Source organism: Symphalangus syndactylus, chromosome 7, assembly GCF_028878055.3.
Source record: "Symphalangus syndactylus isolate Jambi chromosome 7, NHGRI_mSymSyn1-v2.1_pri, whole genome shotgun sequence".
In the NCBI taxonomy this organism is placed as follows: Eukaryota; Metazoa; Chordata; class Mammalia; order Primates; family Hylobatidae; genus Symphalangus; species Symphalangus syndactylus.
In genome coordinates, this window is record NC_072429.2 from 10,578,635 (window position 1) to 10,601,054 (window position 22,420).

Here is a 22,420-nt window from a genome sequence, read left to right on the forward strand (position 1 = left end):
TGCACTCCAGCCTGAGTGACAGAGTGAGACTCTGTCTCAAAAAATAAATAAACAAAATAAAATAAAAAAGTGAAAAGAGACCAGAGTTGAAGTGTCATTATCAACATGGCTCTTAGCTGGATATCACATTTAAAAATTAGATAATTTGGGTTTTCATTTGAGATCTGATTTCTTGAGAGAGTGAATCTGACAATCTGAAGTAGGACTTCATCCTGATGTGGTAACAGCTAACCGGATGGAGCCCTTTAGATGGGCTGTGCATTGGCCAAGATTCTGGCGTAGGATGCAGTGCCCTGGGGGAGTCAACAGGAAGGGGAATGGGTGGATTATATACTTCCAGGTTTACGGGGTAAAGGGGTTACTGGGAATGATTCATTTCCCACCCGTGGTGAAGTTATCTCTGGAGCAGAGTGATTAAGCTCATAGATTGTGGGGAAAAAAACCAAAAACCCCAAACCCATAGATTGTGCAACCAAACTACCTGATTTGCCTCTCTGTGCCTCAGTTCCCTCAACTTTAACTTGGGGATAAGCACCTACCGACAAGGGCTACGTGAGATAACCCTCATGTAGTAAGAACTATTAACAATGACTGGCACATAATAAGAACTTAATAGATGTTTGCTATCTATTAGGAAACTTAAAGTTTGCCTGGAAGAGCAGAGGAGGTCAAGTCTAACAACTGCCGCTTTCTTTCCCCAGGTAGGAGGCTAGCAGGAGGGGTGGGGGGGCTGGGGGTGAGGGGGATGGTTAAATTACCACGCTGACGGGGCAGATATGGGAACTCAGTCTCCTATTCCCTTCTTCAGTTCTCAGCTCCACCAAAGTACCCTTTTCCTGAATGACAGCTGTCATTTATATGGCGTTGAACTGTGTGCCTAGCGCTGCACAAGTGTTTGCACTTTCTCCTTGAATCCCCACAGCTACCATATAGAATAGGAGCCATTGATATACCCAGGTGAGGAAACAGATGCAGAGATGTGGCTTGGTCAAAACACAGCTGAATTGGAAGAGTCGAGTTTCTTTTTCTTTTCTTTTTTTTGACGGAGTCTCGCTCTGTCGCCCAGGCTGGAGTGCAGTGGCGCCATCTCGACTCACTGCAAGCTCCGCCTCCCGGGTTCACACCATTCTCCTTCCTCATCCTCCCGAGTAGCTGGGACTACAGGCACCCGCCACCACGCCCGGCTAATTTTTTGTGTTTTTAGTAGAGACGGGGTTTCACCGTGTTAGCCAGGATAGTCTCGATCTCCTGACCTCGTGATCTGCCCGCCTCGGCCTCCCAAAGTGCTGGGATTACAGGCGTGAGCAGAGTTGGGTTTCAAATTCAGTCAACTTGTCTTCAGAGCTCGGCTCCTAACGCCTGCGCGGGCTGTCAGCTGAACTCAGCGCCGAGCCGTGAGCTTGGCTTTGCCCCTCCAAGCTTGCGCGGAGAACGCGCCGCCTGGGCCGAGACGGGGACCCCGGGACGCTCCCGCCTCCCCTCGGGAAGAGGACGGAGACGCAGATTCTCCCCGAGCGCTGGTTTGGGAGTCTGGACTCTTAGGTCCAGTCCCAGCCCAGTGATTTGTTGGGAGGTCCTAGGCCTCTGGACTTCAGTTTCTCGGGCTGTCAGGCGGGTCCCGGGGCGGCTAGGAAGGAGCCGCCCAGAGAGGGAGGCGCGCTCGCGCTGCTCGCAAGCAGAACCTTGGAGGCGGCGGCTCCGGGAGCTGGCGGCGCGGCCGGAGCGGCGGACCCGGCGGACCGGGGGGCGGGGCGGACAGGCCTGGGCGGAGCGGGAGGCGGAGGCGCCGCGTAGGCCCGGGAGGCCGGGCCGGCCGGGCTGCGAGCGCCTGCCCCATGCGCCGCCGCCTCTCCGCACGATGTTCCCTTCGCGGAGGAAAGCGGCGCAGCTTCCCTGGGAGGACGGCAGGTGAGCGGCGGCGGTCGGCCCGGGCCCCGTCCTCCCGGGAGCCGCTCCTTTCTCGGCTGCCCGCGGAATCTGGGAACCCGAGGCCATCACGTCTCCATGTCTGCGGGTCTCTGTGACGGCGTGTGGTTCTCCCTGTGGGTCCCGGGCGCTCTGTTCCGGTTTCTGTCCGTGTGGGTCTCTGCCTCTCCCGCCCTCCGCCACTCCCCGCCCCCTCTCTCCCTTTCCGCGGCACTCGTTCTTCCCCCAGCACCTTCCCCCCCGCCCGTGGGTCCGTATTTCTTCATTGACTTCCCTTTGTGAGTTTCTGATCCCCTCTTTGCTAGTCTCTCTCGTTCTGTGTTTCGTTGTGTCTGTGTTTCTCCACCGGCCTCCCTCTATCTGCTTGCGGGTCTCTGACTCCGCTGACCTCTCACCATGGATTTGTGTTTCTCAATTTGTCTCTGATGCCTGAGGGCACGTATTCCGTTTCTCTGGTCTCTGCCTTCCTCATCACATCCATATACCTCAGACCCTACCCTTCCTCCTTAACACTTTCCCCCCATCCTTCGCAGGCCACCAGCAGAACCCACCAGACAGAAGCTCCGTGCTCTGCCTGGCTGGTCACTGCCTGGCACGTACTAGACACTCCTTATACACGCATTAGTCCATTTCCTGTGCAGCTGTATTGGCCCTACGTGAAAGATGTGAGCTTGGCCCACACCTCAGCTAATTTTGTTTCTCACTAAAGCAGAATGGGGAAAGCGATTTGACTGCCTCCATTTGGGGGGCACTTGAGATGTGTCCCTGTAAGTCTTCTCACAGAACACGACTGGATCTCCTCCTGGTGAATGACACCTCATTTCCTTCGTGTTTCTTAAGTCCGTCAGGTGCCATAAGATTCTGGAATTTAGTGGCCACGACTTGTACTTCTGGGGATTTTTCAGACTTGGTGTTGAAAGGAGAAGACAGGAATATAATAGCGTGGACTAGAGTTCGACCTGGGCAGGAGTCCTCCTTAATTATGTGAGCAGAGACCCCTGCATCTTTCTGACCGCAGCCTTTCCATCGCTGAGACAGTTATCACAGTACTGACTCTGCAGGGCTGTGTGAGGATTAAAGGACAGCATACATGTAAAGACCATGGCACTGCCTAGCACAAGAGGAGATGCCAGTTGTCTTCCAGTTACCTTTGCAGTTTTGAGGAGCTGTAACCAGAGCAGCTGAGGATTCAAACCTTGTAGTATGAAGGTTTGTATGAGACAAGAAAGGAAAGGTAATAGAGGAGCTTTTCTATTTCCTGATCCCTTTCCATAGCTGTTTCCAGAGAAATTTACTGATGTCAATTCTGTGCTTTTGACACGGGTGGTGCAAAGATCCACGCAACTGATGCAGACTAGTGTAGCTATCTAGTGTAGGCTCTGGAGCCAGCCTGCCTGGGTTTGAATCTGCCTCTTACTAGCCTCGGGCAGTGATTGATGAGGGAGACAAAGCTGCTTCTGGCCTGCCCCTCAGAGCCAGGGTGGCCTGGGCCTGGGAGCCGCTGGGACTGCAAATCTGGCTTGCCACCTGGGAGCACCAGGAGCAATTGTTCTCAGTGTCCACTGTCCTGAGGAGTTGGGACTCTGGGTTCAATTCAGTTGCTCAGCGGTTTGTGCTCTTAGAGCACAGGGTGATGCCCATGGGGATGTGCTCCTCATAGGAGAGGGGAGCAGGGCCGAGGGAATAGCGTGTGGAAGTGCGCGGAGTACCCAGTCCATGCTGTTCCCCTGGATAATAGTCACTGCTTCTTCTCCTGAAGGTGGGATATCACCCCATATCCATCTCTCCAGTCTCTACCCTGTCCCCAGAAAAAGCCCAGAGGGCAAGGGAGAATCTGTAGAGGTTCCAGCCTTCCCAGACCACTCTCAGGACTGGGCTGTGCTCCTCCCCAGCTGAATCCACCACCACAGGATACTGGGGGGTAAGTCAGAAGCCTGGAGGGTATCCTACCAGGCCACCTCTCAGCTGCGTGTGGAACCTGGGCCTGGCTTCAAGGCTACTGGCTTCCAGGTTGGCAGTTTCTCTAGAAAAAGGGAGGAGTTGGTCTGGCTTTAGCGTGTGACTTAAGGCATGCCTTGACTGCTTTAACCCTTTCTGTAACTCACTTGGCAAGCTCTCTGCTGTCTGGCCTGTGCTTGCTGTGCTGGGGCCACAGATGAGAATCTGACACGGCCTGAGAAGCAAGGACACAAAGCATTATAAAAAAGTGGGAAGTAAGATGCCATAGGAATACGAAAGTGGGAGCGTTATGGGGGCAGGGGGCAGTGCTGGCCATGACATTGGAGTTTGGCTCTGAAGGATCAACAGGGGTCCTCAGGCAGATAAAGAAGGACACTTCAGGCAGAAGGAGCAGGCTGTGTGAGGGCTGGAGCAAGAGGGAATATATCAAGTGGAGAAGCTCCGAGGCACCCAGCATGAGAACATGGGGCGAAGGCTTGGGAGCACCTGGAGTTGGGGCCAGGTCATGGAGGGCTTTGACTGTCAGGCCAAAGGGCTTGGCCTTTGTCTGGCAAACAGAGGAGGGTCATTCAGAAGATTGAAGGGGTCTGCCGGGCGCGGTGGCTCACGCTTGTAATCCCAGCACTTTGGGAGGCCGAGGTGGGCGGATCACGAGGTCAGGAGATCGAGACCACGGTGAAACCCCGTCTCTACTAAAAAATACAAAAAATTAGCCGGGCGCGGTGGCGGGCGCCTGTAGTCCCAGCTACTCGGAGGCTGAGGCAGGAGAATGGCGTGAACCCAGGAGGCAGAGCTTGCAGTGAGCCGAGATTGCGCCACTGCACTCCAGCCCGGGCGACAGAGCGAGACTCTGTCTCAAAAAAAAAAAAAAAAAAAAAAAAAAGAAGATTGAAGGGGTCTGAGCAGAGCAAGGAACAGATGAGTGAGGAAGGATCAGAGGGGGACTTAGGAGATAGAATTTATTTATTTATGAGATGGAGTCTCGCTCTGTTGCCCAGGCTGGAGTGCAGTGGTGTGATCTCAGCTCACTGCAACCTCTGCCTCCCAGATTCAAGCTATTCTTGCTATTCTTCTGCCTCAGCCTCCCAAGTAGCTGGGACTACAGGCGCGCACCACCACACCCAGCTAATTTTTGTATTTTTAGTAGAGATGGGGTGTTACCATATTTGCCAGGCTGGTCTTGAGCTCCTGATCTCGTGATGCACCCACCTCAGCCTCCCAAAGTGCTGGGATTACAGGCATGAGCCACCATGCCCGGCCAGGAGATAGAATTTATAAGACCTGATAGCTAATCGCTGACTCTTAAGATTGTGAAGTGGATTCCTTTGCAGATTACTTTGGGGAGAAGGTAGGGGGAGTACCGAGGAAGCTTCCCCCTTCATGGATTCCTCAGCTCCTGTCTCAGCATACTCAGGAACTTCCAGAGGAAGGGCAAAGGAATCTGGTGAATTCTGTTTCTTTGTATTTGCTAACGAAAAGGCTGTCTCCTGGCATCACCCCAGTGTCTATGATGTTCAGCTGTTTTTCCAGTTTCTGAAATCAGTGCCTGTGCTGTACCCAGCCCTCATCTTTCTTTCCCTCTCCGTCTCCCATCTTTTATCACGAGCTGCCTCTTGGACTAAAGGTTTGAGGCTCGTTCAGTGAACTGCCACTGACAGTTTGGGCCTTGCATTGCTTTGGGGGCACGTCTGATCTTCCCAGAGTAAACATTGGTCATTTTACCTGGACTAATGCCAGCACACACCCGTGTCTGGGTGGCCTTTCTGGTCATTCTTGGAAGCAGGATGGAGCCACGGTTTCTGCTGGGGTGGATCTGTAGGGGAGTGGGTTTGGAAAGCAGTGGGTTGCATCTCTAAGGTGGGGACTCCTGTCATTGGCTCAGGACATTGAGCCACTGTCGTGGGGAGGAGCGCATACAAGTGACAGGCGCCTCCTCATCCTTGCCCTGAGCAGCTCTGACCAGAACTCAGTCACAGAAAGTAAGAGAGCACTGAGGAGGTGGGGCAGCTCTGTGAACTGGGAGTGGTTCAGAGGGCTTCCCAAGAGCGGGTGGCATGGGTTGGGTCTAGAGAGGTAAGCAGGATTCTGATGCATGGTGGTGGCATGAGCAAAAACATTAAAGTTGCTTTTGTACTAATTCCCAGGTGCTTGGGGTAGACCAGTTATGTGCAGCCTCCTCGTGGGGAGGCCAGAGAAAGGGTCCGTCAGAGGGCCAGCCCTGCCCTGCCCTTCTGACCCTGTCCTGCTCTTGTCCCAGGTCCAGGTTGCTCTCCGGCGGCCTCCCTCGGAAATGTTCCGTCTTCCACCTCTTCGTGGCCTGTCTCTCACTGGGCTTCTTCTCCCTACTCTGGCTGCAGCTCAGCTGCTCTGGTGACGTGGCCCGGGCAGTCAGGGGACAAGGGCAGGAGACCTCGGGCCCTACCCGGGCCTGCCCCCCAGAGCCGCCCCCTGAGCACTGGGAAGAAGATGCATCCTGGGGCCCCCACCGCCTGGCAGTGCTGGTGCCCTTCCGTGAACGCTTTGAGGAGCTCCTGGTCTTTGTGCCCCACATGCACCGCTTCCTGAGCAGGAAGAAGATCCACCACCACATCTACGTGCTCAACCAGGTGGACCACTTCAGGTAGCGCCTGCCCCCACCCTCTCCCCTCTCGGCACCCCTTTCCTAGGCTCAGGCTTCTCAGGGCCTGTGAGAGGCCACCTGGGGCAGGGGCAGGGGCAGGAGGGCAGGAGATGGCAGACCCCTCTCATTGGGTGTGACAGGAATCTTTGGAGAGGGCCCTGATCTAATTTCCATTTTGAAAAGCTCACTGTGGCTGCTGTATGTGGAACAGATTATACCAGGGCAAGAGGAGAAGCAGGGAGACCAGTTAGGTGGTCACTGCTGTGGTCTGCGATGACAGTGGCTTGATGGCATGGTGGGGGGTGGGTAGAGAGAGGTGCTGTGAGGAAGTCCAGACAGGACTCCCTGGGGATTGGCCCGGGGATTAGGGAAAGGGAGGGTCAAGGCCACGGCTTTAAAGTTGCCCACAGTCTGGCGTTATCCTAAAATCCCCGCCTTTACCAAAAACTGCTCCCTTCCATGACCACAGCCTGAGATCTCACCCACCAGCCCCAACCTCCTTTCCCTCTAGGTAACTCCCACTGGAAGATGGATTCTCAGCCCCACCAGCCTGATCTTCCCACCTTTTCAAGTCCCCTGGATCCGGATCCCCAGATCCCCCCACGTTTTCCCTGCCACCCTTCTTGTCTTTACTTCCTCCTTACCCAACCTGGAGTCGAAGGTCCGCCATTAAAATCCTCTCTGGCACACTCCCTTAAGCCTCTGGCCCCTTGCTGCTGGCGTAATCCCAGCCTGATTTACTCCAGCTGTCTGCTCCACACCTGTGCCTGGGCACTGGAGGGTATGGAGAGAAAAGACGACATGTGAGGCGGCCACGCTGCTGTCCCCACGCCCATGATCCCCCTGCGAGGAAGGCCCTCTGCCCTGCCGGGAGCCTCACTTTCCTCTGGTCTGTCCACTGCAGCCTTTAAAACCATCTGTTCTCCTCACTCATCCCCCGTCCTCACTCTTAGCTGATGACTTTGCTTCCAATTTCAGAAAACAGAATGAAATGGAAGAGAACTTTCCCCAGTTCCCTCCACGACTCACCTGCCAGCCTCTGTGCACAGGGACTCAAGGCTGTCCCAGCTTCTGCCCAGGCTGACTGCCACCATCCCCATCCCTCAGTGTTTCCCCCCACCCCACAGCTGGCCCCTTCCTCTCCCTCTCAATCAGCGTTCCTCTCCTGGAGCATACCCGTGAGCACACACACCCTGAAGTGGCTCCTCTCTCAAAGGAAAAAGACTCCCTGGATCCCACGTCCCTCGAGGCTGTTACCCTTCTCTGCTTTCTGGCAGACCTCCTTCCCTTTCTCTCCCCTCGTCTCTCTTGAACCCCTCCTGCTCAGACTCTTGCACCCACCATGGCACAGAGCAGCTCTCACTGAGGTCACTAGCTAGCTACCTCCACTCTGTTGGTCCAGAGGCCGTGCTGGGCCCTCATCCTGTGGACCTGCCAGCAGCATCTTCTTTTGTAAAATGCCCCTGCTTGGGGCAGCACCCTCTGGTCCTCCCTCTGCACTGGCTGGGCCCCTGTGTCTGTGGTTTCTGCTCGTCTCCCCGAGCTCTCACCGTTGAGGAGCTCCTGGTCTTTGTGTCCAGCTTCTCTGGACTCGGTGCTTTGGCAGCCCCCCCTTTTCTAACTCCAGGTGTTCCTTGGGGCATCTCATGTCATCTCCCAGCATTAAACCACGTCTCTACTCTGATGATTCCTGAGGCTATTCCCTGGAGTTCTCCTGAACTCCAGGCTCAACAGCCCAGCCATCTACACAGTCCCTCCACGTGGTGGCCTCAGAGCTACTGCAAGCTTCCGTGATCACAGCTGAATTGCTGGTGGCCTGCCCTGCCCCAAACCTGTAGCTCTGTCCTCTTCTCCACGGGAATGGAAGCTCTTTGCTCCCATTGCTCAAGCCCAAAAGCCCGGGGGTCGTCCTCAGCCGCTCCTTCTCTGTCATATACCGCATCCTATTCGTTAGCAAAATCCATCTAGAATCTGCCCGCTTCTCGCTGTTGCCACTGCCACCTCCTGAGCTAGGCCACCTTCATCTTTTGGTCTCTCACCTAAATCATTGCCATAGTCTCCCAGCTGGTCTCCTTGCTTTCACCCCTGCTCTGACAGTCTCTCCCAGCACAACAGCTAGGGCGGTCCTGTCCAGGCATAAGTCACAGCACACCTCTACCCTGCTCAGAGCCTCCATGGCACCCCATCTTACCCGAGTCAAAGCCCCGTCCTTCAGTGGCCCTTGGGCCTTGTGCAGTCACTGTGTCACCCCCAACATCCCCTCCTCCACCCTCGCCCTGCCCAGCTGCCCGTTGTCTGCTCCTGCCTCCTGCCGTGGCAGCGCCGTCTCCCCTATGCAGAGCCCTAGGCACCCCTGCCCGGTGGGTCATCTCTTCAGGCCTTCAGGTTTCTGTCACTCAGTTCCCCTGGCCCTCCCTGATGGCCCCATCGAGGACAAGAGCCACCTCCACCCCCAGCAAGATCACCCGCTTTGCCTGCTTCGCTTTTCCCCCCAGCACTAACCACTGCCGGCCACGCTTTGTGTTTGCTTGTTAGTTTCTGTTTCCTTCTATTAGAGTCTCAGTTCCTTGAGAACAGGGCCCGGTTTTTCACTGCTGTACCTCCCATGCTTTGAATGGTTTCTGGCACATAGTGGGTGCTTAGTAAATATTTGTGCGATGAGTGGAGGGACAGCCCCACAGGCTGAGTGAAGTCAGTGCTGGGCCAGAGGGCAGCATAGGCACCATGGGGACCCCCGGGTGGGTGCTGAGCCCCAGGCAGTGAGCCCATGTGCTGCCCCTGCCCAGCCTTGGCCACCCTGCACAGGTTCAACCGGGCGGCGCTCATCAATGTGGGCTTCCTGGAGAGCAGCAACAGCACGGACTACATTGCCATGCACGATGTTGACCTGCTCCCTCTCAACGAGGAGCTGGACTATGGCTTTCCTGAGGCTGGGCCCTTCCACGTGGCCTCCCCGGAGCTCCACCCTCTCTACCACTACAAGACCTATGTTGGCGGCATCCTGCTGCTCTCCAAGCAGCACTACCAGCTGGTGAGGCCCGGACAGCCTGCTCTGCTCAGAGCCGGGAGCTCCCTCCAGGCTGCAGGTGGTGGGAAGGATGGGGTAGTGCCTCTGGGGCCCAGCAGATGGAGCCCTGCCCCAGCCTAGCAGGAGAACTTAGGAGAGCCAGAGTGCGAAGAGCAGGCGAGCCAGTCAGCCGCAGCAGCAGAACTGCTTGCAAGCTGGCTTCAGAAACCTGGGTGGTTAGTGGCCCTTAACGTTGAAGAGTGTAGGGGGCGGATCAGGTGCACCTTGCCCACCTCTCAGACAGTGTCACCAGGACCCTGTTTCTCTGTCCAACTCCCAGCTGTCCTTCCCTGCACTGGGTTTATTGGCAAGGTGGTGGTTGTCACTGCAGTCTGTATCCATCTAGGCCCCGGTCTGGTGGGAGATGGGGCCCTTCCCTCGTAGCTCAGTCAGGAGTCCAGCAGTGAGCTGCACTGGCTGTTGATTGGCTGGCTTGAGTGCTGAGCCCACCCCTCAGCCAGTCACTGGCTGGTGGACGGTCAGGCAGGAAGAACCACGTGGCTCGGGCCTGGGTCTCCTCCTCTCCAGGCCATGGCAGGAGCCAGCTTTATGTAAATGAAGCCCCTGAGCCAGGTGCAAGAATGGGTGTCTGTCATGGAACCCTGCTACCCCTCTCACACACACAGGAAGAGATGAGGGCAGGGCCACCAGGAGAAAGGGGAATGGGGGAAGCAGAAATCAAGTAGGAGCTGGCGCTTCTGCCCATTAACAGTTCCCCAAAGAGATCCCCTCTGGCCAGCCAGACATTTTTGAGAAGATGAGCATCTCACACAGGTTCAAAGCCCCATGAGAACGGGAGAGGGACTGGGATGTGCTGCTTCCTGCCGCCCCCAGCATTGCAGAGGTGGAGGAACCTGTAAGCACCTGGGGCTTATTCAGAAGCGCCAGGGGAGAGGGGCAGGCACTCCCGAGCGGTAGGAGACCAAAGGCCCCCCCACCCGGGAAGATGGGCCGAGTGACGCTGCTTGTCTCTGTGTCAGTGCAATGGGATGTCCAACCGCTTCTGGGGCTGGGGCCGCGAGGACGACGAGTTCTACCGGCGCATTAAAGGAGCTGGGCTCCAGGTGAGGTTCCCCAGGCTCTGCCGCCACCTCAGCTGTGGTGGCTGCCCTGAGACTTTCTTCTGTTTCCTCAGATGAAGCTCCCGGGGTCTGGAGATGGCCCTGATTCTGATCCCTGCCCTAACCCTGCCCTGCATGGTCATCTAGCCAGCCCCTTGCTCTGTGGGCCCCAGTCTCCTCTCCTGCAGGCTGGAGTGCAGGCCCCTTCCTGTGGGACCTCAGGGAAGCTGGTGGTGAGGGCTGGGGCTCCAGGAAGGGCAGCCTGACCCCGACTTCCTTGGACCTCCCTAGCTTTTCCGCCCCTCGGGAATCACAACTGGGTACAAGACATTTCGCCACCTACATGACCCAGCCTGGCGGAAGAGGGACCAGAAGCGCATCGCGGCTCAAAAACAGGTGCTGGCAGGGCTCCTCATCGGGGATGGATAGGTGGTGATATGGGGAGCCAGCAGGCCCGGGCTTTCACCAAGTTCTCCTTGGCCCAAATGGCCCCATCCTCCCCTGCTTGGCCCAGGTCAGTCGATGGGCATTCTGCTTGGGCACCGTGCCCTGCTCTGGTGGCTGCTGTGGGCACCCTGGGCACTGTGGGTCAGCCCAGACCTCAGGGTCCATGCAGGCTGGCAGGGTGGGGTGGGGGAGGCATAGCTGAAGGTGCCAGAATCCCAGCCACACCCGGGATGCAGGGATCCCACCCTCAAACAGCCCCTTCTCTAGGAGGCATATACATCCAACAGGAGACCCTGGCTCTCCTGCTTCCTAGTGGGGCACAGCCCTGGGCAAGAGGCTTCACTGCTTTGAGCTATGGGTTCTTCCTCTCCAGTGGGGACCACAGGACCTCTGATGGCGAGGTTGTGTGGGGTCAGTGGGTAGCTGGCACCCATGCAGCCCTGAGTCCGTGCTCTTTCCTCCCTTCCTCCCCAGGAGCAGTTCAAGGTGGACAGGGAGGGAGGCCTCAACACTGTGAAGTACCATGTGGCTTCCCGCACTGCCCTGTCTGTGGCCGGGGCCCCCTGCACTGTCCTCAACATCATGTTGGACTGTGACAAGACCGCCACACCCTGGTGCACATTCAGCTGAGTTGGATGGACAGTGAGGAAGCCTGTACCTACAGGCCACATTGCTCAGGCTCAGGACAAGGCCTCAGGTCGCGGGCCAGCTCTGACAGGATGTGGAGTGGCCAGGACCAAGACAGCAAGCTACGCAATTGCAGCCACCCGGCTGCCAAGGCAGGCTTGGGCTGGGCCAGGACACGTGGGGTGCCTGGGATGCTGCTTGCCATGCACAGTGATCAGAGAGAGGCTGGGGTGTGTCCTGTCTGGGATCCCCCCTGCCTTCCTGCTCACCCTACTCTGACCTCCTTCACGTGCCAAGGCCTGTGGGCAGTGGGGAGGGCTGAACAGGACAACCTCTCATCAACCCCACTTTTGTTCCTTCCTGCTGGGCTGCCTCGTGCAGAGACACAGCGTAGGGGCCATGCAGCTGGCGTAGGTGGCAGTTGGGCCTGGGAGGGTTAGAACTTCAGAAACCAGAGCACAAGCCCCACAGAGGGGAATAGCCAGCACCGCTCTAGCTGGTTGTTGCTGTGCCGCAATGTGGGCCTAGTGTGGCCAGATCTTCTGATTTTTCGAAAGAAACTAGAATGCTGGATTCTTAAGTGGTATCTTCTGATTTTTTAAATGATAGCACCTAAATGAAACTTTAAAAAAGTATGGCAGGCCAGAAAAAATGTGTCGTGGACCGCTCACATGTCACTTTTGGCTGAGGAGCAAGGGGAGGGGTGAGTTACAAGCTGGCCAGGAATTGGGGTGGGGCTGGGACGACAAGTCCATGGGGGAGGAGAAGCCAAAGGCGTGAGGGTTCCTGTATCACCTCCACCCCACCAAGGCTTCTGGACAGCCCCCTGAATGCCCTTCTGACCACCTTCAGGCTCTCTCTGGGTAAGCTTCCTCCAGCCTCACTGAGACACAGAGGAGGGAGAGTGGCTGAGGAGATTCACCCACAGGACTGGAGAGAGGCAGGCAGAACACTCAGCCAGTACCTTGGGTCACGGCCTGAGCAGGGAGGAGAAGGGGAGAAGTGGGAGGATCCCTGTGGTGTTCCCTCAGCACAGAGGGATTACAGTGGTCACCGAATGCCCAGGAGCAGTGAGAAGACATGGAACTGGGGAGTGCTCTCGGGGGAATCACTCAGAGGGAAGCCCAGAGCCCATGAGAGTGGGAGGCAAGGGACCCTGCATGTAGGCCACTCCAAGGCATTTGGCTGCCAAAGATGCAAGGCAGAAGGCAGAGGAGACCGTCAGGCCCCAGTAATGTGGGTTTGTTTTAACACCGGGACACCTGGAGTCCTGAAGGAAGGGATTGTGGTCCCAGAGCTCAGGAAGGTAGAATCCACAGCTCTGGTTCAAAAGACTTCTCCTCTGAGGATGATCAGGGCTGCTGTGTGCAGTTGTGTGGGTTGCGCACTGTGTAACCTGTGTGTAAGCCAAGGGATTTAAGCAGAAAGGGCTGGGGTAAAGCTTCAGGTTCAGGTGTTTATTTAGTCCAGGGTCTTTGTGATCCTAAATTGACCTTGCCCATCGATTCAGCCACACCCACTATTGTGATGGGCAGACAGGCCTCGACTCTAGTGCAAGGGTGGTGGAGAGGGGACTGTGCCAGTTCCCTGGACAATCCCAGCTGCTTCATCTTGGACTGACATGGACACCGGGAAGTAACATCAGCTCTTGGGAGTTGGTGGGAACAGGTGTAATATCAAAGCTCTCAGCTCTGCACTCTCCTGTCACATAGGAAGACCTCAGAAAATGGAGGTTCCTTCCTTTCCACCTGCACTGGGGGAGTGCAATGAGCAGAAGAAAAGCGAAGGTCCCTCCGCCTTGTGAGATCAGCTGACACCTGGGCTTGGGTGCATCCCTAGCCCTGCAGCCTGTTACTTCCCTTGACTGCCACCCCCACCTGCATCTTCAAGGCTGTGCTGCTCCCACCTCCATCTTCAAGGCTGTGCTGGGCACTCCAGGCTGGGCCTGACACATTCCAAATCTGCAGCTCCCCTCACTCTGCATCCTGGGCCCCCACTACCCTCCAGGAGAGTGGGAGACACCTGAGCCATGGGTGGCGAGGAGAAGTGGCAGTCCTGTGCCGCCTCAGTGCCCCACTTGCCTCCTTCGTGGAATGGACTTGACATCCCTGCCTCGCTGGCCAGGGCGTGGCCGAAACCTACCCAGGATGTAGAAGCACCTGGCAGTGCTTGGCCAGTGAGGTGGTGGTTGCAATAATAATAACCATCCCTTGTTGAACATTCACCAGATACAAAATTCTTCACACTGCATTTCACTTAGGCCTCCCTACCTAAGAGCTGGGTCCTAATTTCACTGGTTCTGTAGATCAGGAAGGCAAAGCACAGGCAGGCAAGTAGCTTGCCCAAGGTCCCAGAGCTGTACGGGATGGGGGGCCGGAATTGGGAACCCCTGGAATCCACTTTCAGAGCCAGGTTTCTTCCCCTTTGCCCTGTATAGCAGGTGCCCATGAGCAGGTGTTCCTTCCCCGCAGGCCTCCCTCCTCTCCCCTGCTGGAAAGGGCAGATGGGGAGGGCTGAGAGGAAAACAGGGCCATGGTGGAGGTGCAAAGGATCTGCCTCAGGCTCCGCTGCCCCGAGGAAGACAGGGATTCTGCTGCTGGGTGCTGAGGAGCACTGATGGGGCATTAGTGGGACCCAGAGTGTGGCACCGTAAATGAGAGCTGTGTGGAGTGCTTGGGGAAGGCTTCCCCGAGGAGGCAAAGTCTTGCTGGTGGAGAATTTGTCAGCAGGAAAGGGAAGGGATCATCATGTGCAAAGGCAGAGCGCCTGGAGCAAGCATGTGTGTCAGGTACCCAGGAGCAGCTTGAGTGTTCCTGACACCCATGATACTGTGCAGAAGTGGGGAGGCGGGCAGCCGAGGGAAGGCTGGGGTGAGTCATGAGGATCTGTGAATGCCACACTAAGCAACTTGTACTTTATTCTAGGGGTGCAGGGGTTTTGAGGAGTTTCAAGCATGGGAGAACTTTTGTTTTTGTTCTTTTTGAGACAGGGCCTCTCTCACTCTGTTGCCCAGGCTCGAGTGCAGTGGCGCGATCTCGGCTCACTGCAACCTCTGCCTCCCGGGTTTGAGATTCTCCTGCCTCAGCTTCCGGAGTAGCTGGGATTACAGGCATGCGGGACCCACGCCTGGCTAATTTTTTGTATTTTTTTAGTAGAGAGATGGTTTCACTATGTTTGCATTCTGCCCGCCTCAGCTTCCCAGAGTGCTGGAATTACGGGTGTGAGCCCGGCCAGGGGAGAACTTTTGAACACTTACCTGTGTTCTATGAAACACATCCTTTGGGGGATAACAAAGATCCTTTGGGGGACCCAGGTGGACTGCAGGGTGGAGTCTGAGGAAGGAGAGAGCCCAGTCCAAGGGAGAGATGGTGAAGCCAGAATGAGGCAGGGGAGTGGGGGTGGAGATGCTAAGCCCCCAGAGCCAGTAGGAGTCCTCCCTAGCAGGATGAACCAGACGCCATCAGGCCTTCCCTTCACGGAGGGTAGACTCCACTGCAGACTGTTTCCCAAAAGGCCAAATGGACGGACACATGGCCTTTTTGCTATCTCAGCCGTCATGCCTTGAGAACATATTTTACAAAACAAAAAAACAGAAAAGCAACTTTCAGTTTCAGCATCAACATGTAAACAGCTTGGCAAAACCCCATCTCTACTAAAAATAATAAAAAAAATTAGCCGGGCATGGTGGCGGGCACTTGTAATCCCAGCTACTCGGGATGCTGAGGCAGGAGAATCGCTTGAACCCTAGAGGCAGAAGGCTGCAGTGAGCTGAGATCGCGCCATTGCATTCCACCCTGGACAACAAGAGCAAAACTCCGTCTCTAAATAAATAAATATAATAAAAACACCGAGAAGAGCCTGTCTTACTGAGGCCCTACAACAGTCACCCAGCTCCAGCCGCCTCTAGCCTTCCTGTCTCACCTAAGGAGGTGGGACAAAGCTAAGACACCTATGAAGACACCAAGGATACGGATGCACTAAAAGACCAAGATTTAATCATAAAATTAGAAACGTGCTTCCCCATTTCCTAAATCTTGCCACTACATCAACGGGGCTCCAGTGTAACAGCAGTGGATTGTAGCTGAGGGAGCTATTAGGCACAGTAATTTTTTTTTCTTTTGAGATGGAGTCTCGCTCTGTCGCCCAGGCTGGAGTGCAGTGGCGCAATCTCGGCTCACTGCAACCTCTGCCTCCCGGGTTCAAGTGATTCTTCTGCCTCAGCCTCCCGAGTATATGGGACTACAGGCGTGCACCGCCAAGCCCAGATAATTTTTGTATTTTTAGTATTTAGGGACAGGGTTTCGCCTTGTTGGCCAGGCTGGTCTTGAACTCCTCACCTCAGGTGATCTGCCCATCTTGGCCCCCCAAAGTGTTAAAATTACAAGCGTGAGCCACCACACCTGGACTATGTTGGTTTTTTAAATGTGAAACCTGTTTTGCACATATGAAATAAACCCTGTTAAATTGTGGTGTATTCACAGATTCACATTTATTCATAAATTCAATGTGCTAATATTTTGCTAATAGTTGCATCTATATCAGGGATCCCTAACCCCCAGGCCTGGGACTAGTAACAGTCAGTATCAGGGCACATAGCAGGAGGTGAGCCAGGATTGCCACCTGAGCTCTGCCTCTAGTCAGATCAGCAACAGCATTAGATTCTCAGGAGTGTGAACCCTATTGTGAACAGCACATATGAGGGATCTAGGTTGCAAGCTCCTTATGAGAATCTAACTAATGCCTGATGATCTGAGGTGCAACAGTTTCATCCCGAAACCATCTGCCCCACCCACCATGTCCCATGGAAAAATTATCTTTCATGAAACTGGTCCCTGTTGCCAAAAAGGTTGGACACCGCTGATCTATGTTCATGAGAGGTATTGGTCTGTAGTTTTCCTTTCTTCCAACGTTGTCTGATTTTGATACAGGAAATGCTAACTTCATGAAATGAGTTAGGAAGTATTCCCTTCACTTCTATTTTTTGGGAAGAGAATGTAGAGAATTGGTACCATTTCTTCCATAATGTTCGCTAGATTTGACAACAAAACCACTGGGTCTGGTGCTTTCTTGTTTGCAAGGTTGTTTATTGATTTCCATAATTCGTCAATTTCCATAATAGATATAGGCCTATTCGGATCATCTATTTTCCCTGTGTGAGTTTTGGTTGTTTGTGTCTTTCAAGAAATTGATCTGTTTCATCTAAGCTATCAAATCTGTGGGTACAGAGTTGCTCATAATATTCTTTTGTTATCTTTTTAATGTCCTTAGGATCAATAGTGATGACCCCTTTCTCATTTCTGTTATCAGCAATTTGTGTTTTCTCTTTTTTTCTTAGTTAGCTTAGCTAGAGGTTTACAAATTTTACTGACCTGTCAAAGTACTGTTTTTGTTTCTTTTTTCTATTGCTGCTGCACAAATTAGCACATTTTTACTTTGAATTTTTCTATTGGTTTCTTGTTTCCTATTTTATTGATTTCTACTATAATTTTTATTTCTGTCCTTTTGCTTGCTTTAGGCTTACATTGATCTTTCTTCTCTAGTTTCCTAAGATGGAAACTTGGATTATGAATTTTAAATCTTTCTAATCTCTTCTAATATATGCATTCAATATTATAATTTATCTCCAAGCACTACTTTCACTGCTTCCTATAAATTTTGATACATTGTATTTTCATTTTTATTTAGTTCAAAATATTTTAAAATTTCTGTTCAGACTTCTTCTTTGACCCATGTGGTATCTAGAAGTGTTTTGTTTAATTTCCAGTTATTTTGAGATTTCCCATCTACCTTTCTGTTTTTGATTTTGTTTAATTTCCTCTGAGAGCACACTTTATATGGTTTGTATTCTTTGAAATTTGTAAGGTGTATCTTAAGGCCAAGTATGTAGTCTATCTTGGTGAATGTTTCATGTGAGCTTGAGAAGAATATGTACTCTGTTGCTATTGAATGAAGTATACTATAAATGTCAATTAGATTCAGTGGCTTGACAGTATTGTCCAGTTCAGCTATATTCTTACTGATTTTTTTGCCTGCTAAATGTGTCAATTACTGATAGAAGAGTGTTGAAGTCTCCAACTATAATAGTGGACTTGTCTATTTCTCTTGCAATTCTATTAGTTTTTGCTTCACACACGTTGATGCTCTGTTGTTAGGTGCATACACATTAAGGATTTAACAACGTCTTCTTGGAGTATTGACCCTCTTATTATATAATGGCCCTCTTTATCCCTGATCATTTTTCTCCCTCTGAAGTTTGCCTTATCTGATATCAATACTGCTACTCCAGTTTTCTTTTGATTAGTATTAACATGGTATATCTTTCTTCATACCTTTATTTTTATACTATTTGTGTCTTTATATTTAAAATGGGTTTTTTTTACAGACAACATATCATTGGGTCTTTTTTTTTTTTAATCTACTGGCAGTCTTTGTGTTTTAGTTGGTATTTTTAGCGCCATTCACATTTAAAGTGATTATTGAGATAGTTGGATTAATATCTACCATGTCTGCAGCTATTTTCTAGCAGGTGCACTTGTCCTTGTTTTTCTTACCTTCCCTTCTTTTTCTGTCTTTTCTGGTTTAACTGAGAATTTTACATGATTCCACTCTTTTTACTTTCTAGCATTATAATTATACTTCTTTCAAAACATTTTAATTCATTGCCCTAGAGTTCGCAATATAGCTTTGCAACTAATCAACATCCACTTTCAAATTGCACTTTACTGCCTCATGGGCAGTGCAGGTGTCTTCTAGCAGAGTATTCCCAGTTCCTCTCTCCTCACCCTTGTAAGAGTGCTATTCTTGATTTCACCTATCCTTTACTATGGACCCCAACACAGTGTTGCTATTATTACTTTAATCAGGCATTTACCTACTAGATCAACTAAGAATAGGAAATGTAAAAGATTGTCTATTGTCTTCATGTACTCCTTTCCTGACACTTCCTTTCTTTATGTGGATCTGGGTTTCTAACCTATATCTCTTCCCTTCTCCTTTAAGAGCTGTTTTTGTAGGGCAGATTGGCTGGCAATAACTCTCATTTTTTTGCTTGTCTGAGAAAGTTTTTTTTTTTTGAAACAGGGTCTTGACTGTCACCCAGGCTGCAGTGCAGTGGCCAAACATGGTTCACTGCAGCCTCGACCTCTCAGGCTCAAAGGATCCCACTTCAGCCTCCCAAGTAGCTGGGACTACAGGACCATGCCACCACACTCAGCTAATTTTTAGTTTTTTTGTAAAGCTGGGGTCTCACTATGTCACCCAGGCTTGTCTCAAACTCCTGGGCTCAAGTGATCTTCCTGACTTGGCCTCTCAAAGTGCTGAGATTACAGGTGTGAGCCACTGTGCCTGGCCCTCAAAAAGTTTTTGTTTCTCTTTCATTCTTTTCGTGAGAGCAAAAAATTTCTATAACATGGATGTCACCATTTTTAAACCATCATAAAATCCACCATTCTGTAGCCTTTACATACACAATGTTTTCTTCACTTTTGAAGGATACTTTTGCTGGATATAGAAATCTAGGTTGATGGGGTTTTCTTTTTTTTTTTTTTTGAGGCGGAGTCTTGCTCTGTCGCCCAAGCTGGAGTGCAATGGCGCGATCTCGGCTCACTGCAAGCTCCACCTCCTGGGTTCACGCCACTCTCCTGCCTCAGCCTCCTGAGTAACTGGGACTACAGGCATCTGCCACCACGCCTGGCTAATTTTTTGTATTTTTAGTAGAGACGGGGTTTCACCGTGTTAGCCAGGATGGTCTTGAAATCCTGACCTCGTGATCCACCCACCTCGGCCTTCCAAAGTGCTAGGATTACAGGCGTGAGCCACTGCGCCCAGCCAGTTTTCTCTTTCAACACTTTAAATATTTCACCCTTTTCTCTTCTTGCTTGCGTGGTGTCTGACAAGAAGGCTGTAATTCTTATTCGTTTCCTATATAAGCAAGCTGGGTTTTTTTCTATGGCTTCTTTGAAGATTTTGTGTTTGTCTTTGGTTTTCTACAGTTTGAATATATGTAGGTGTTGATTTTTTTTTAAGTATTTATCCTATTTGGTGTTCTCTAAGCTTCCTGGATCTGTGGCTTGGTGTCTGCCTTTACTTTTGGAAAATTGGGAGCCATTATAACTTTCATGATTCTTCTGCTCTGTTCTCCCTTTCTTCTCCTTGTGGTGTTTCAATTGTGCATATACAATACCTTTTGAAAATGTCCCACAGTTCTTGTATAATTTTTTTTTCCCCATTTTTTTCTTTGCATTACAGTTTGGGAAGGTTCTATTAACATATCTTCAGGCTGATTTTTTCCTCATTTATGTCCAGTCTACTGATGGTCCCATCAAAGGCCTTCATCATCTCTGTTATAGTGTTTTCTCTTTCTCTTTCTTTCCTTCCTTCCTTCTTTCTTTCCTTTCTTTTTCTTTCCCTCCCTCCCTCCCTTCCTTCTTTCTTTCATTTTTTTTTGTTGTTGTTGTTTTAGACAGAGTCTTGCTCTGTTGTCCAGGCTGGAGTGAAGTGGCACCATCTCGGCTCACTGCATCCTCTGCCTCCCAGGTTCAAGCGATTCTCATGCCTCAGCCTCCACAGTAGTTGGGATTAGAGGTGCGCACCACCATGCCCAGCTAATTTTTTATAGTTTTAATACAGACTGGACTTCACCATGTTGCCCAGGCTGGTCTCGAACTCCTGAGCTTAGGCAGTCCACCTGTCTCGGCCTCCCAAAGTGCTAAGATGGAGAAAGCTGCCATATAAAGAGTTAGGGGGACCAGGGCAAGATCTGAGGGATCAGTTAGTTGGCTATACCCCTTGTCTGGGCAAGACACTGCAGTGGCTTGGGTGGGGTGGTGGCAGGGGTGGTGGGGTGAAGAGCCTAGGTCTATTTTGAAGACAGGGTATCTATGAGGGGTCTCTGTTTCTACTCTTCCAGAGCACACCACCACCTGCAGCTGTCTCCTGCCTCCAGTGCACCAGAGTCTGGAGCACGCTGCTTCTCTGGAGGGAGATAAAGACACGGTGGCTACCTGGGGAGATAAAACAGCACCAGCAGGAATCAGGGGTTCCAGAGAGGAGGGAACCTGACCCTGGGCTGTGTGTGTGTATCAGTTGTGATGTGCATAATCATCTTTGGTCTTATTTTTTCCAAGTGACTGGAAAAGTTCATTTCTAGCTTACTTACCTCTGTTCCCTCCTTAAACTCCTCTAGCCTGGCTTTTGTCTCTGCCACTTCTACTAAAACCACTCTGCTCATGGCTGTCATCAGTGTCTCCATTGCCCAGGCCTGGACTGTCAGAGCCACTCCGGGACAGTTGCACCAGATGCATGAATTTCCTGATACAGCGAAATCTCAGCAGGAGTTGACACCCACCTGCCTGGTGCTCTGGGATGAATTTCTGCACAGATGCAACCTCTGTTGGTGGAAGCTAGGATGAGGTGTATCCATCTGTGAAGACTGGCCTTCCATCTGTTTTCTGATGCAACCAAAATGCTTCAGGGCTTGTCTTATCTGGAGGTTTGATGGCTACAGACGTGAGGGGCTTCCAGGTAGAGCTCAGCCCTGAGACCTCTGGTCCCCTGTCTGGACATCTGTATGAAGATGGAGAAGCAGCAGCCAACCTCTCCACAACCCTCACCAAGTTCTCATGGAACATCCTCTGATGGTCCCTCTCAGTGCTGGGTTCTGGGGAGAAAGAGAAGTCAGGGAACAGAAGAGCTGCTCTGCCAAAGTCATACCCTTCTTGGAGACACAGGGAACTCCATCTCTCATTCTCACTTGCAATTTGCTGTGGCAACTCAAATATGTTTTTCCAGATGGAACATGAGCAGACGTGATGTGTTTGCCCTCCAGGTCTAACCCATGCAAAGCCTCCTGGGAACACACCTCACGCTATTTTCCCTTCCATCAGCTGGATGTGGATGATGATTAGGAACTAGGGTGAGGTGGAGCCAGAAAACACAAGGAGCCTGGATCCCTGAATGACCACATGAACATACACATGCTGAAGACTGCCTTGTAGGCAGGAAATAAACATCTACTGTATTGAACCTTTGCATGTAGGGACTATTTGTTATAGCAGCATAGCTTTACTCTGACTAATACAATCCTTGCACTCAGAGTTTACAGTTGTTTTAAGGAGACAACACTCAGTCACACAATTCTGCAACAATAGTAGGTGGCTCAGAAGAAGAAGGGGCTGTAGGGTTTAGACTTCCAGTTCTGAAGTCACAGGCTGCAGGCCCCTGGATATGTGGCTTTCCTATCTAATCCCTTTTCTGGAAAAATGGAGAAGAGTCAGATTCGGGGGATGACTCTGTCAAAGGTTCATCAGTAGGGCTTGAAGCAAGTCAAGATGAGACCAATGATGTCAATTCTTAGAAAGGACAAAAGAAAATTGACTCTAAATCCCTAAGAACTTTGGCTGCTACAGGGATGGGATGGAGGCCAGAGTTTCCTAACTTTTCTCCTGTGACTCCCCATACCTCAGAAGTTCCCTGGGGAGGAGCCCTGAACCTAGGTGTGTGGGGATTTCATTATTCTAAGTAACTCAGGAATGAAAAACCAAATGTATATTCTCACATATAAGTGGGAGCTCAGCTATGAGCATGCAAAGGCATAAGAATGATACAGTGGACTTTGGGGACTCAGGGGGAAGGGTGGGAGGTAGGCGAGGGATAAGACTGCACATTGGGTACAGTGTACACTGCTCGGGTGATGGGTGCCCCAAAATCTTAGTA

The 22,420-nt window shown here is 51.9% G+C and overlaps 2 protein-coding genes across 4 annotated transcripts in view; one reads left to right on the forward strand and one right to left on the reverse strand.

Moving 5' to 3' along the window:
- The first annotated feature begins 1,735 nt into the window (after positions 1–1,735).
- On the forward strand, positions 1,736–22,287 carry B4GALT7 (beta-1,4-galactosyltransferase 7). 3 transcript variants are annotated; one of them, XM_063642584.1, is made up of 6 exons: positions 1,736–1,908; positions 6,143–6,505; positions 9,311–9,536; positions 10,553–10,636; positions 10,925–11,029; positions 20,892–22,287. In XM_063642584.1, the coding sequence occupies exons 1-6, from the start codon at positions 1,859–1,861 to the stop codon at positions 20,919–20,921; spliced, it is 858 nt and encodes a 285-aa protein (XP_063498654.1). In that variant the 5' UTR covers positions 1,736–1,858; the 3' UTR covers positions 20,922–22,287. The 3 variants fall into 3 exon arrangements, with proteins under 3 accessions (XP_063498654.1, XP_055141172.1, XP_055141171.1); XM_055285196.2 differs by lacking the exon at positions 20,892–22,287 and adding an exon at positions 11,555–12,287 and having other exon boundaries at positions 1,738–1,908; XM_055285197.2 differs by lacking the exons at positions 10,553–10,636; positions 20,892–22,287 and adding an exon at positions 11,555–12,287 and having other exon boundaries at positions 1,737–1,908.
- Positions 16,771–22,420, reverse strand: part of LOC129485985 (SUMO-interacting motif-containing protein 1-like) — a 61,783-nt gene continuing 56,133 nt past the window's right edge. The window contains 1 exon segment of the mRNA XM_055285188.2: positions 16,771–21,365. Within this exon segment, the coding sequence (XP_055141163.1) occupies positions 21,109–21,365 (257 nt within the window). The 3' untranslated portion in view covers positions 16,771–21,108.

What these genes read in the sequence shown, in the direction of transcription:
- B4GALT7 (XM_055285196.2), top strand. Translation starts at nt 1,859, where the DNA reads ATGTTCCCTTCGCGGAGGAAAGCGGCGCAGCTTCCCTGGGAGGACGGC. An exon ending in CTTCCCTGGGAGGACGGCAG is followed by an intron (nt 1,909 to 6,142) that starts GTGAGCGGCGGC and finishes CTCTTGTCCCAG; the next exon opens with GTCCAGGTTGCTCTCCGGCG. An exon ending in TTAAAGGAGCTGGGCTCCAG is followed by an intron (nt 10,637 to 10,924) that starts GTGAGGTTCCCC and finishes GGACCTCCCTAG; the next exon opens with CTTTTCCGCCCCTCGGGAAT.